Raw genomic sequence first — 14,478 nt, 5'->3', positions numbered from 1 at the left:
TTGGCAACAGAGAAAGTCATCTTTTATAGTGACAATGCACCCACACACGAGTATCACAGCCACGGCAAAAATATGTGAACTAAGACACGAATTGTTGCCACAACCACCTTTTTTGCCTGATTTGGCTGCATCAGGCTTCCATCTCTTCCTCGAGCTAAAAATTTACCTCAGTGGACAGAGATTCTCTTTTAATAATAAACTGACAGCTGAAGATTATAGATATTTTGCAGAGCTGGAGGAATCAAATATCTGAGATTGGATCGAGGCATAGGAACATCACCAGATCAAGTGCAGTAGTTTATGGGAAGCCTAGATTGCAAAATAAAAATATTTCACTGAGGTAAGTCATTCCTTTCTACTCCGTTCTGAGAACTGTTCAAACTACCCTTGTATGAGGAATGGTCTATCACTCCCAGTCATGTACTGAGACCATCAGAACAGTGGGCACAAAAAGATCCTAACTGACAGGGAACAAAGAAGAACGTCACATCTCATCAATGACAACCGGTTCGGTTTTGAACTGACAGGAATTGCTGCTGTCAGTAAATGCAGGCACAAGTGAACTATAGGGGCTGTCATCAAAAGAGACACTTTAGGATCATATCACCATCTTACAGCAGTGCCAGTTAGTGATAATTTCAAATGTTAATAAAAAATTCTGAAAAAATATTAGACATTTCTATTTTTAATCTACAATATTACAGAGTAATTTCCTTGCTATGAAAGAAAATAAAAACTAACGTTACACAAAATTTTGGAGAAAAATAATTTTTTACTTCAACATGTGAAAAAACCACTGACATATTTGGATTAAAAAAATATAGGAACATTTTCAATGTTTTTAGATGCACGTGGTACATATTTTACTGTGAAAACAAAAAAGTATTCTGAGTCAGAATAAAATAACTTAGAGGTTTGAAACTTTTCCACCTGTGTAATGAAAAATGTCGTTTCTGATGACTTTGCATTCTGTTGGACCTAATAGAAACTTTCAGTGAGAAAGTTATTAAGAAAACTGTAAAATTAATTTTGGTAACATATGTATTGTATTGTGTCACCCAAGACTGCATTTTATTTACAAAAGACTCCATGTGCGATAGTGCGTGATTAATCATATGCTGCCGCCAGGACTTTAGTTCCGACAGCTCACCTAAAAGACAGAGAATATTCTCGATCTTCCAATTACCCCTTTTTAATTTGCAGCTATTACAGGCCATTCGTCACTGCACCCAGCACCCAAATTGCCGCACCCAGCACCCAAATTGCCAATATATGCCTTAAAGAAGTAACTGTACATATTTTCAGCCCACTATTTCCATTGCAGTAGAGTGAAAGATATTTGTTTGTATGGTTTTGTGAAACCCAAGTTTTACTGAAGAATACTACGAGACAGTTGTCGTCAACACACATTAAGTGCATTCTACATAAAAAGTTCAACCTTGCTGCTCCAATGTGTGTCTCATTAAAAATTTTCGTCTGTCATTACACTTTCTGTGCCAAAAACGAAATAACCGGTGAAGCCAAAAAACAGAATTATTTCACAGTGATCACCCTGTATTTTTCTATCCGTCAGATGCTCTCCTATGCTGCAGTAACCAAGTACACTTCTCCACAGTAAACTTTTTTTTAAAAAAAATCATCAAATTCTGTAGATTTCCATTTTTGTTTGTATCCCTTTCTTGGAGGATCAAAGTACACGCTCACGTCTGGAGACCTTGCCGACACCACTGCACTGTTTACACGGAATACAGTCGATTCGGAAATACAACGAGGTTTTACTGTCAGTTTATTAATTTGTGCAAAATTTATATTATTCCTGGCTTCTTTAGTGCCAGCCATAGCAGGGGGAAAAAAACTTCAGTATGTTCAATAAAACAATCTTAGTTTATTTTCGAATGTCTTGTCATCCTTTACCAGTTGGACCCTCGCTCCTTCCTTACCTCCACTATAACACACAAGTCAACGCACCTTTCTACAGAACAGAGAAACCACACGCAAACACACAATATCACACGGAAACACTGAAAATGCAGGTGGCGCTGACCTCCATCGTCGCTGTAGCACGTAAATGGCAACAGAGCTGTAAAGTGGACAAATTACAGCAGTTTGTGCCTGGCGCTGTGACAGCACAACCTCGAGATACTTATTTAGGTGACAACTGCTATAGTTCCTGAGAGAATACTGTGAAGGAAACTGTACAGAATGGACATCTGAAGTCATATAGCAGTGCTCACAGCGGCACAGTAAGCTGCAAGTCTCCAGTGGGCCAAACAGCACAGTAACTGAGTGGAGGTGTCTACTGTGGTTTGAGAAGTAATGAATTTGCCTCTGCTCAGACAACATGAGGCGAAGTGTCAAGTGGACTGATAGCCTAGTGATGTGTTCGACCACTGTGTGTGGAGGGTGCAGGACAGGCCAGAGTTTGTTCCCTGTTGCTCTCTCGGGTGTGCTTTTCGTTACCACGACTCAGGCTCACTCGTTCAAGTTACGGTGAATGTCAACCGTGATGTTTACTTGTGCATTCCTGGTGAATGAGCATTAAACTTTCTTGTACATCTTCACGATGAGACCGTATGCAGTGCACACCTCTGTCTTCCAACATGACAATGGCTGTGTCCACAGAGCTGCACACACACATTCCCGGTTCAACAAACACCCACTCGGGAACTCTCTCACATCTTGAGTGGCCCTCGAAACCAGTGACAGTCAACATGGTCCCTATCGCCCACTAGAGGGTCTTCCAGCTTTCACAGTGGATGGTATGCAGTAGGCGTTTAAAATAATTTTCATTAGGTATTCATAAAATTCGGGCATGAAATATTTGCTATTTAATTATTGTTATGTTGGTGCATAATTGATAGCGGTTTTGTTTTGCATGTTGGTGTTCTCACTGCTGTGGCTTAATTTATCATTTGCTATTTTTTATTTCTAGTTCACTGTTGCTATCTGAGATTACATCTTGTCACTTTGTCCTTTGGAGATAATGAGCGGAGCTGCGGACACTAGAAAATAGGAGTGCCAAGTGGAGAAATCAGAACATTTCCCATGTATTCTTCTGTTTGCACCATGTATGGTGATAGCACCATTGGACAGAGCATGGCAAGAAAATGGTTTTCTCGGTTTAAGGAGTATCATTTTAACATTAGTGACTCCCCAGTATCAGGAAGGCCTTCGGGGTTTCGTGAAGCTCACTTAAACACATTAATCCACAATGATCCACATCAGTGTAACCGAGAACTGGCAAATGTGATGAACTGTGATCATTCCACCATCGTAAGGCATTTGCACGGAATGTGGAAGTTTCAAAAACCGGGTGTAGGGGTACCGAACGCTCTGAGCCAAAATCACAAAAATCAAAATGTCCCCATTTGTGCATCTCGGCTTGTTCATCATCAACTGGTTCGAGGAAATAGGCTGACCATTCCTATTCTGTATTATTACTGGTGATAAGAAATAGTGTCTTTATGTAACATCAGGAAAAGAAAGGAATGGCTGAGCCCAAAAAACAGCAGCAACTCCCGACACAATGACCTGCATACAACCACAAAAGATCACTATACAGGAGTTGGGTTGCGACGTCATTCTGCACCCACCTTGTTCACCTGATGTGGCACCCTCAGATTTTCACCTTTTCCATTCTCTATCAAACATTCTTCAAGGAACTTCATTTCTGGATGAAAATAAGTGCTTAACATGCCTCAACAGGTTCTTCACCACAAAACCACACAACTTCCAGTCGTGGAATCATAACGTTACCCCAGCGTTGTAGATTATTGTAAATAGTGAAGAAGAATATATTACTGACAACCAAAGTCTCTATTATGTGTGTGTTATGTGTTTATTAAACTTACGCAAAAAGGTTAGAAACTTTTGCACCAACCCAACATTATAAGCTGTAACTTACTATAGCTCTGTTTTATACATTTCATAAAGTTATTTCCTACTTTATAAGTTGTTAGAAAATTTTACTACCAACAAAGGTATAAAAGTGAGTAGTAGATAAAAAAGGGTTGACTACCCCTGCTCTAAATCCTCAAATCTTAATCTCAAAGGAAATTTCTTGCATTATTTGGAGCAGCAGGTGTATAATGTGTCTGGTGTTACATATAACCCCAGAGGAGTGATGTGTTCTGTAAGCGTTGTTATGGAGAAATGATACTTGGGAATGAAAGCAGTAAAACAAGTTATAGTAGAGAAGAGCACAAATATTGTGCATATTTTTTATTTCATTAGGACACGTGGAGTCATGCCAAGAGATGACGTGTGTCTTCCAGATGGGGCGGTGACTGCAGCACCTTCGTGAAAGGAAGTACTTGTGCAAATGTGAATACAGAAGCTCCTAGCATCATCGCTCTACTTCAGAGAGGTGTGAAATCCTCACAGAATACAAATATTTTTTACAATAGTTAAGACTGATCACGCAAATGAAATGTCACTCATATTCATTCATTCTTTGAACAGACTTATATGTCTCAGATGTTAAGATCTGACAAAAGTTACATGTTATCCAGTCAATCAATTTACATTTATAGACAAAACAATGTAAGAAATGCAGTATTAAATTTCCTTACAGTGATATGCATGGAAGAGACAAAGTCCATAATAGCTGCATACAAGGCGACTGTCAAGCAGTGAAAAGATAACAGAAAAACAATATTAAATCTCAGTCAAAGAAATCATTTCCATTGAAAATGAGCACTACATGCTGCAGTCAAAATCCCCATAATTTGGTAGCTCTACAGGATCTGATGATTAGTGAGTATCATCAGCTGGATACAGTACACCTGAAGAAACTTGCGGCCTCCACGCTGATTTGAACCCATTATGAGAGTTAAAGGCAAGGCCTGATGATTCCTGAGGGAGAGTAACTTTTTGTCTAGTGCGTTTATTTTCAGAGCATAATTATTGTACTCTGTTATTTACTACACTAGCAAAAAAGGAAAAATAAAAAGATAAGTGAGAATTCTAAAGAATAAAATACAGTAACATAGACATAAATGTGAGAATCATTTGGTGCAAATTGATGACAAAAGATGAAAAGATGACATTGACAAGTGAGGCAATTTCATCAATCAGCTGAAAGGAACGAGGGAAGACCACATAGAAGATGAACCCTGGACAGCAAGTAACCTAATTCATTACGTGCAGATGAAAAGAAGAAGCAGCAGCCGAGAACCTAAGCTGCGGTGATAAATGAGTAAGCTATTTCCCTGTCAGCTACTGAGTGTCACTCTCTTGTTGTTGTCTTACCTTGTAACAATGTTACACATATATTTTCAGTACACAGCTTGCCTTTAAAACTCCAACGCCAGATATAATAGTAAATAATCCAGTTGTACTTAATGTGCATATATAGTATGTGATTTTGGACTGTACAGCAGTGCACAATTCATTACATAGAGCTGTAACCTCTGACAGCAACTACGGCCTTAACCTGGTTGGACCGAGTGTCCAATTGAGCCCCATGCCAGAGTTCATCAATCATAGTGACTGGTGAGTATCAGTCCCTCGGCCAGAAGTTTTCACTGTGTGAGAGATCCAGAGAATGTGTTGGCCAGAGCAACAGACAGCAAAGCAAAGGCGACACCGTATGGCCTCACTTTATCACTTCGAACAATATTGTCACAGAGACCTTGAAGATGAGGCACCAGCCTACACTTTAGAAATAGGTCCAGAAAACCATCAATACAAACTGGAGGTGACCTCTCAAAAAATGTTAACTCGAGCCTGTAGTAAACTTCCATATTTGATTCTTTGCACCAGCGAGATGTGATATCTTTGTGTTACTTTGCTTAGAGCGTGTCTTTGTAGAGTCATGGTCGTGAACAGACACCGGAAATTAGGACTGTGATATGGCTTCATGCTGATGAAGTGTAATTTTATCCTGTGAACTAAATGTGGTCAAAACCACACGTAACAAAGATGTTAACTTTTGTAAATTATTGATTTCAAGAAGAAATACAAATTCACCACTCTTAAAGTTAGACTTTACTTTAAAAGTGGCCCTTTATATCCTGTTTCATCTTCTTCTTCTTCCAAGTCATGCAACAACCAGCTTTCAAATTCTTCAGTGCTGCCTTTCCGCACTGACTCATCGCACTTACACGTGCAATTGAAGTGCAATTGAAGAAATGTTGCTTTAAAACTTAAATTTCATCATTTTGATATTTTTGTATTGTTCGAACTGAGGGGACAGCCAATTACAAATTGAGGAGTCCGTAAGAAAACTTACCTGTAATGCCACCTGCGGCTATCATCATTGCAGTGTTGTCCGACATCTTCAGCTATGGACGTCCCTTCCACTGAGACACACTGAAATGAGCCTCTCTTCAACTGGTCACATGCAATATCTGTCAACAATACAGACGTTACTAGTAGTTATCCTAATGAGCAACGAGCCGTGACCACAGTAAATACTATTATTACTTTGTGTGCAAATTCTTGACTCATTTTGCACAAGCATTGGGAAAACATAGCTTCTCCAGTTTCACACTGTCGAAAATATACCACCCTTATCTCGGGTAGTGTCACAACAGGAAATAATGAACAGCAAGCTGTTAGCTCCAGTAGCGGTGCACCTAAATTAAAACAATGTTTATTCATCAAAACTGAACAGGGAGAATGTTATGTAAAGTAGATGATTGCACATTTTGCAGAGTGGTGTTCAAGGACCTTGGTATACTTACATTCACTTCCATTACATTTACTTTCTAATGGCATTTGTTGGTAACAATAAAAATCAGTTCAGATTAACTGTGACCCTTAGGGTGTGATCACAGTGTTAAGCTTTTTCCTATGCTGCATGTACAACATGTAGGACGCAGTAGCAGTAGTAGTAATAGCAGTAGTAGCAGTAGCAGCAGTTGTTACATGGATGAAGGTCACAGCGTATTCACTCGTTCGTTTAGTCCCTTCGGGAAGAAAAACCTTCTGGGACATGGAACAAGTCATGGCACACATTTACAAAATACAAGGAAATTGTAGAAAGTTAATCTGTGTGCTTCTAGCAGTGAGCTGTCATTTTAGTGTTTATGGCAGCAAAATTTAATCAAGTCAAAAGAAATAAAGTGATTACTTTGGAAAAAGCTGCTGTTTCCTCAGTGATACTAAGTAGCTGCACCTTAATATTTACATGGTCATGAGAAAATAGGTAGCTACATCTGTAGAAACTGAGTCCAATCATAGCACACTAGTACCTGTCACACAGCTAACAGGACAACTGGATTCTCAGGTCTATATAATGGCAGAGTTCCAATACCTTCCCACCATAATACATAACTCTACCAAAAAGTCTATGTATAAATTATTTTTGTGTCTTGTACTGTTTGTGTGTAGCTTGCAGCTGTGCTTAAACTAAGGTTACTGTCAGTAACAAAAGTCGTGATGGAGTAAATGTGTTGAAAAATGAATGTAAGAATTCTGACATTCTTAAAAAAGATTCTGTGAGATGTACGGTTATCTCCTCTAAACAGTATTCTGTATGCTCTCTTTGATGAACAAACATTTTATTTACTGTAGGTTCACTGGCCCAGAAGATAATTGCATATGACAACAGGAGTAAAAATATCCAAAGTAATGCATCACTGGTCTTCAGATGAGGGATGTTTCTATGGGCATAACAGAGTCAACTGACTTTCTTTATTCATGTTTTGAACCCACTTTCCCTTGTTAACCATCTAGAGCCCAAAAAATTTTATACAGGGTGGTCCATTGATAGTGACCATGCCAAATATCTCACAAAATAAGCATCAAATGAAAAAACTACAAAGAATGAAACTCGTCCAGCTTGAAGGGAGAAACCAGATGGCACTGTGGTTGGCCTGCTAGATGGCACTGCCATAGGTCAAACGGATATCAACTGCGTTTTTTTAAATAGACACTCCCATTTTTTGTTACATATTCGTGTAGTATGTATGGAAATATGAATGATTTAGTTTGACCACTTTTTTCGCTTTGTGATAGATGGCGCTGTAATAGTCGCAAACATGTAAGTACGTGGTATCACCCAACATTCCACCAATGCGAACGATATTTGCTTTGTGATACATTACCCGTGTTAAAATGGACCATTTACCAATTGTGGAAAAGGTCGATATCGTGTTGATGTATGGATTTCGTGATCAAAATGCCCAACAGGCGTGTGCAACGTATGTTGCTCGGTATCCCGGACGACATCATCCAAGTGTCCGGACCACTCGCCAGATGTTGTTGTTGTTGTGGTCTTCAGTCCTGGGACTGGTTTGATGCAGCTCTCCATACTACTCTATCCTGTGCAAGCCTCTTCATCTCCCAGTACCTACTGCAACCTACATCCTTCTGAATCTGCTTAGTGTATTCATCTCTTGGTCTCCCTCTAAGATTTTTACCCTCCACACTGCCCTCCAGAACTAAATTGGTGATCCCTTGATGCCTCAGAACATGTCCTACCAACCGATCCCTTCTTCTAGTCACGTTGTGCCACAAACTCCTCTTTTCCCCAATTCTACTCAACACCTCCTCATTAACTATGTGATCTACCTATCTAATCTTCAGCATTCTTCTGTAGCACCACATTTCGAAAGCTTCTATACTCTTCTTGCCTAAACTATTTATTGTCCATGTTTCATTTCCATACATGGCTACACTCCATACAAATACTTTCAGAAACGACTTCTTGAACCTTAAATCTATACTCGATGTTAACAAATTCCTCTTCTTCAGAAACTCTTTCCTTGCCATTGCCAGTCTACATTTTATATCCTCTCTACTTCGACCATCATCAGTTATTTTGCTCCCCAAATAGCAAAACTCCTTTACTACTTTAAGTGTCTCATTTCCTAATCTAATTCCCGCAGCATCACCCGACTTAATTAGACTACATTCCATTATCCTCGTTTTGATTTTGTTGATGTTCATCTTATACCCTCCTTTCAAGACACTGTCCATTCCGTTCAACTGCTCTTCCAAGTCCTTTGCTCTGTCTGACAGAATTACGTCATCGGCGAACCTCAATGTTTTTATTTCTTCTCCATGGATTTTAATACCTACTCCGAATTTTTCTTTTGTTTCGTTTACTGCTTGCTCAATATACAGATTGAATAGCATCGGGGAGAGGCTACAGCCCTGTCTCACTCCCTCCCCAACCAGTGCTTCCCTTTCGTGGCCCTCAACTGTTAGAACTGCCATCTAGTTTCTGTACAAATTGTAAACAGCCTTTCGCTCCCTGTATTTTACCCCTGCCACTTTTAGAATTTGACAGAGAGTATTCCAGTCAACACTGTCAAAAGCTTTCTCTAAGTCTACAAATGCTAGAAATGAAGGTTTGTCTTTCCTTAATCTTTCTTCTAAGATAAGTCATAGGGTCAGTATTGCCTCACGTGTTCCAACATTTCTACGGAATCCAAACTGATCTTCCCCGAGGTCGGCTTCTGTTAGTTTTTGCAGCTGTGACTTATTAAACTGATAGTTCGGTAATTTTCACATCTGTCAACACCTGCTTTCTTTGGGATTGGAATTATTATATTCTTCTTGAAGTCTGAGGGAATTTCGCCTGTCTCATACATCTTGCTCACCAGATGGTAGAGTTTTGTCAGGACCGGCTCTCCCAAGGTTTGTCAGTAGTTCTAATGGAATGTTGTATACTCCCGGGGCCTTGTTTCGACTCAGGTCTTTCAGTGCTCTGTCAAACTCTTCACGCAGTATCGTATCTCCCATTTCATCTTCATCTACCTCCTCTTCCATTTCTATAATGTTGTCCTCAAGTACATCACCCTTGTACAGACCCTCTATATACTCCTTCCACCTCTTTGCTTTCTCTTCTTTGCTTAGAACTGGGTTTCAGAATGAGCTCTTGATATTCATACTAGTGGCTCTCTTCTCTCCAAAAGTTTCTCTAATTTTCCTGTAGGCAGTATCTATGTTACCGCTAGTGAGAGATGCCTCTACATCCTCACATTTGTCCTCTAGCCATCCCTGCTTAGCCATTTTGCACTTCCTATCGATCTCATTTTTGAGACGTTTGTATGACTGAAGATGGCTGACTGAATATTCGAGCATCAGGTGTTAGAAAATGGTACGGCCAAACTTTCAGGAAACATTCCTCACACACAAAGAAAGAAAATATGTTATGTGGACATGTGTCCGGAAACGCTTACTTTCCTTGTTAGAGCTCATTTTATTACTTCTCTTCAAATCACATTAATCATGGAATGGAAACATACAGCAACAGAACGTACCAGCATGACTTCAAACACTTTGTTACAGGAAATGTTCAAAATTTCCTCCGTTAGTGAGGATATATGCATCCACCCTCCGTCGCATGGAATCCCTGATGCGCTGATGCAGCCATGGAGAATGGTGTATTGTATCACACCTGTCCACAATACGAGCATGAAGAGTCTCTACATTTGGTATCAGGGTTGTGTAGACAAGAGATTTCAAATGCCCCCATAAATGAAAGTCAAGAGGGTTGAGGTCAGGAGAGCGTGGAGGCCTTGGAATTGTTGTTGAGAAGTGTACAAACACTTCGACTGAAATGTGCAGGAGCTCCATCGTGCATGAACCACATGTTGTGTCTTACTTGTAAAGGCACATGTTCTAGCAGCACAGGTAGAGTATCCCATATGAAATCATGATAACGTGCTCCACTGAGCGTAGGTGGAAGAACATGGGGCCCAACCGAGACATCACCAACAATGCCTGCCCAAACGTTCACAGAAAATCTGTGTTGATGACGTGATTGCACAATTGTGTGCGAATTCTCGTCAGCCCACACAAGTTGATTGCGAAAATTTACAATTTGATCACATTGGAATGGAGCCTCATCTGTAAAGAGAACATTTGCACTGAAATGAGGATTGACACATTGTTGGATGAACATTCGCAGAAGTGTACCTGTGGAGGCCAATCAGCTGCTGATAGTGCCTGCACATGCTGTACATGGTACAGAAACAACTGGTTCTCCCGTAGCACTCTCCATACAGTGACGTGGTCAACGTTACCTTGTACAGCAGCAACTTCTCTGACGCTGACATTAGGGTTATCGTCAACTGCATGAAGAATTGCCTCATCCATTGCAGGTGTCCTCATCGTTCTAGGTCTTCCCCAGTCGCGAGTCATAGGCTGGAATGTTCCGTGCTCCCTAAGACGCCGATCAATTGCTTCGAACGTCTTCCTGTTGAGAAGGAGCTCTTTGCGGTGTGGGGGAGTAGCCATGTATGTGAAAAACGGTATCCCATTTGAGTCAATTGACGTTTCAAAGTACTGCACTGAAAAGGTGTTTTAATGTTGTGCAGGTGTGGTTAATTTAGTGGAGCTAAACTTCTTACTGTTGTTATTTATAGATCCCCAGACTCCGATTTCACAACATTTTTACTAAAGCTAGAGGAGGTTCCTGGTTCACTTTATAGGAAATACAAAAAGTTAGTTATATTTGGTGACTTCAATATTAATTGTATAAGTGATTGTGCTAGGAAAAGGATGCTGGTAGACCTCCTTAATTCATATAATCTTATGCAAACTGTATTCTTGCCAACGAGAGTGCAAGGGAACAGTAGAACAACCATAGACAATATTTTTGTTCATTCCTCATTACTAGAAGGGCATTCTGTTAGCAAAAAGGTGAATGGCCTTTCAGATCATGATGCACAAATTTTAACTCTAAAATATTTTTGTGCTGCAACACATGTTAAATATAGTTATCAACTTTTTAGGAAAGCTGATCCAGTTGCTGTAGAGACCTTTGTAAACCTTATCAAGGAACAAGAGTGGCAAGATGTGTATAGTGCTGATACAGTAGACGATAAATATAATGCTTTCCTCAAGACTTTTCTCGTGCTCTTTGAAAGTTGCTTTCCGTTAGAACGTTCAAAACAGGGTACTAGCACAAACAGGCAGCCTGGGTGGCTGACTAAAGGGATAAGAATATCTTATAGAACAAAGTGGCAATTACATCAAAACGTTAGAAACAGTCAATCTAAATGCAGCAGCCCATTACAAACAGTATTATAAGGTTCTTAAAAAAATTATTAGGAAGGCAAAAAGTATGTGGTATGCAGATAGAATAGCTAAGTCTCAGGATAAAATTAAAACCATATGGTCAGTCGTAAAGGAAGTGGCTGGTCTGCAGAGACAGGTCGAGGATATAGAAACAGTGCGTAGTGGGAATGTTCGTGTTACTGATAAGTCACATATATGTACAGTATTTAATAATCACTTTCTAAATATAGCAGGTGAACTAAATAGAAACCTAGTCCCAACATGGAATCATATAGCGCTCGTAGAAAAAAGTGTTCCGAGACTGTTACCTGAAATGCTCCTCCATGATACTGAGATTGAGTTAATAATTAAATCACTAAAGACCAAGAACTCTCATGGATATGACGGGGTATCTAGCAGAATACTGAAGTATTGTTCTATGTATGTTAGCCCAGTACTTAGCCATATCTGTAACTTTTCCTTTAGGAGTGGTTGGTTTCCTGACCGATTAAAGTACTCGGCAGTGAAGCCACTTTATAAAAAGGGACACAGAGATAATGTTGACAATTATAGACCTATTTCTATGCCATCGGTGTTTTTTTCTGAAGTTATCGAGAGGGTTGTATATACAAGGTTACTGGAGCATTTAAATTCACATAATTTGCTGTCAAATGTACAGTTTGGTTTTAGAAATGGCTGAACATCTGAAAATGCTATATTCTCTTTTCTCTGTGAGCTTTTGGACGGATTAAATAAAAGGTTGCGAACGTTAGGTGTTTTCTTTGATTTAACGAAGGCTTTTGACTGTGTTGCCACAAAATATTACTGCAGAAGTTGGACCATTATGGAGTAAGGGGAGTAGCTTACAGTTGGTTCGCCTCTTACTTTAAGAACAGAAAGCAGAAGGTAATTCTCCACAATATTGAGAGTGGTAGTGATGTTCAGTCCCAATGGGGCACTGTTAAGTGGGGCGTTCCCCAAGGGTTGGTGCTGGGGCCATTGCTGTTTCCTTATTTATATAAATGATATGCCTTCTAGTATTACAAGTGATTCAAAAATATTTCTGTTTGCGGATGACACCAGCTTGGTAGTGAAGGATCTTGTGTGTAATATTGAAACATTATCAAATAATGTTGTTCATGAAATAAGTTCGTGGCTTGTGGAAAATAATTTGATGCTAAATCACAGTAAGACTCAGTTTTTACAGTTTCTAACTCACAATTCAACAAGAACTGATATTTTGATCAGACAGAATGGGCATATTATAAGCGAGACGGAACAGTTCAAGTTCTTAGGCGTTTGGATAGATAGTAAGCTGTTGTGGAAAGCCCATGTTCAGGATCTTGTACAGAAACTAAATGCTGCTTTATTTACCATTAGAACAGTATCTGAAATAAGTGACATTTCAACACGAAAAGTAGTCTACTTTGCATATTTTCATACGCTTATGTCATATGGTATTATTTTCTGGGGTAATTCTTCTGATTCAAAAAGGGTATTTTTGGCTCAAAAACGGGCTGTTCGAGCTATGTGTGGTTTAAGTTTGAAAACCTCTTGTCGACACCTATTCTATAATCTGGGAATTTTGACATTGCCCCCACAGTATATATTTTCTTTAATGTTGTTTATTGTTAGCAATATTAGCTTATTCCCAAGAGTTAGCAGCTTTCACTCAGTTAATACTAAGCAGAAATCAAATCTGCATGTGGAATGCACTTCCTTGACTCTTGTGCAGAAAGGAGTGCAGTATTCTGCTGCATCCATTTTCAATAAGCTACCACAAGAACTCAAAAATCTTAGCAGTAGCCCAAACATTTAAGTCTACACTGAAGAGTTTCCTCATGGCTCACTCCTATTATTCTGTCCAGGAGCTCCTGGAAGAGCTAAAAAATTAAGCAAATTCCAGTGTTACATTGTTGATTTTCTTTATTTAAACTTACACTTGTCACCTGAATATGTTTCTTGTATTTCATTTTATCCGTTTCTACAATCGTGTTATAATTTCATGTACTGACCTTGGAGACTTTTCCTTAATGTGGTCCCACGGAACAATAAATAAATAAACACCTTCGTTCTGGAAATCTGTCTCGATACAAATGTACTGCGCCACGGCTATTGCCCAGTGCTAATCCATACATCAAATGGGCATCTGCCAACTCCGCATTTGTAAACATTGCACTGACTGCAAAACCACGTTCGTGATGAACACTAACCTGTTGATGCTACGTACTGATGTTCTTGATGCTATTACTGTAGAGCAATGAGTCGCATGTCAACACAAGCACCGATGTCAACATTACCTTCCTTCAATTGGGCCAACTGCTGGTGAATTGAGGAAGGAAAGTACATACTGACGAAACTAAAATGATCTCTAACATGGAAATTAAGCGTTTCTGGACACATGTCCACATAACATCTTTTCTTTATTTGCTTGTGAGGAATGTTTCCTGAAAGTTTCGCCGTACCTTTTTGTAACTCCCTGTATACTCCTTCCACCTTTCTGCTTTCCCTTCTTTGCTTAGA

At 39.5% G+C, this 14,478-nt stretch overlaps 1 protein-coding gene across 6 annotated transcripts in view; it reads right to left on the bottom strand.

Moving 5' to 3' along the window:
- LOC126425120 (mitochondrial 2-oxodicarboxylate carrier-like) overlaps window positions 1-14,478 on the bottom strand; it is a 102,148-nt gene that overhangs the window by 59,385 nt on the left and 28,285 nt on the right. For 4 of the 6 annotated variants that reach the window (XM_050088054.1, XM_050088052.1, XM_050088050.1 and 1 more), the window contains exon 2: window positions 6,233-6,350. In XM_050088054.1, coding sequence (XP_049944011.1) covers window positions 6,233-6,278 — 46 coding nt within the window. In that variant the 5' untranslated portion in view covers window positions 6,279-6,350. Of the gene's footprint in view, window positions 1-6,232; window positions 6,351-6,426; window positions 7,044-14,478 lie in introns of those variants that run through there. The other 2 variants (XM_050088053.1, XM_050088051.1) reach the window with 2 other exon arrangements.

This window comes from Schistocerca serialis, chromosome 10, assembly GCF_023864345.2.
Source record: "Schistocerca serialis cubense isolate TAMUIC-IGC-003099 chromosome 10, iqSchSeri2.2, whole genome shotgun sequence".
In the NCBI taxonomy this organism is placed as follows: Eukaryota; Metazoa; Arthropoda; class Insecta; order Orthoptera; family Acrididae; genus Schistocerca; species Schistocerca serialis.
This window is presented reverse-complemented; position numbering and strand designations above follow the sequence as displayed.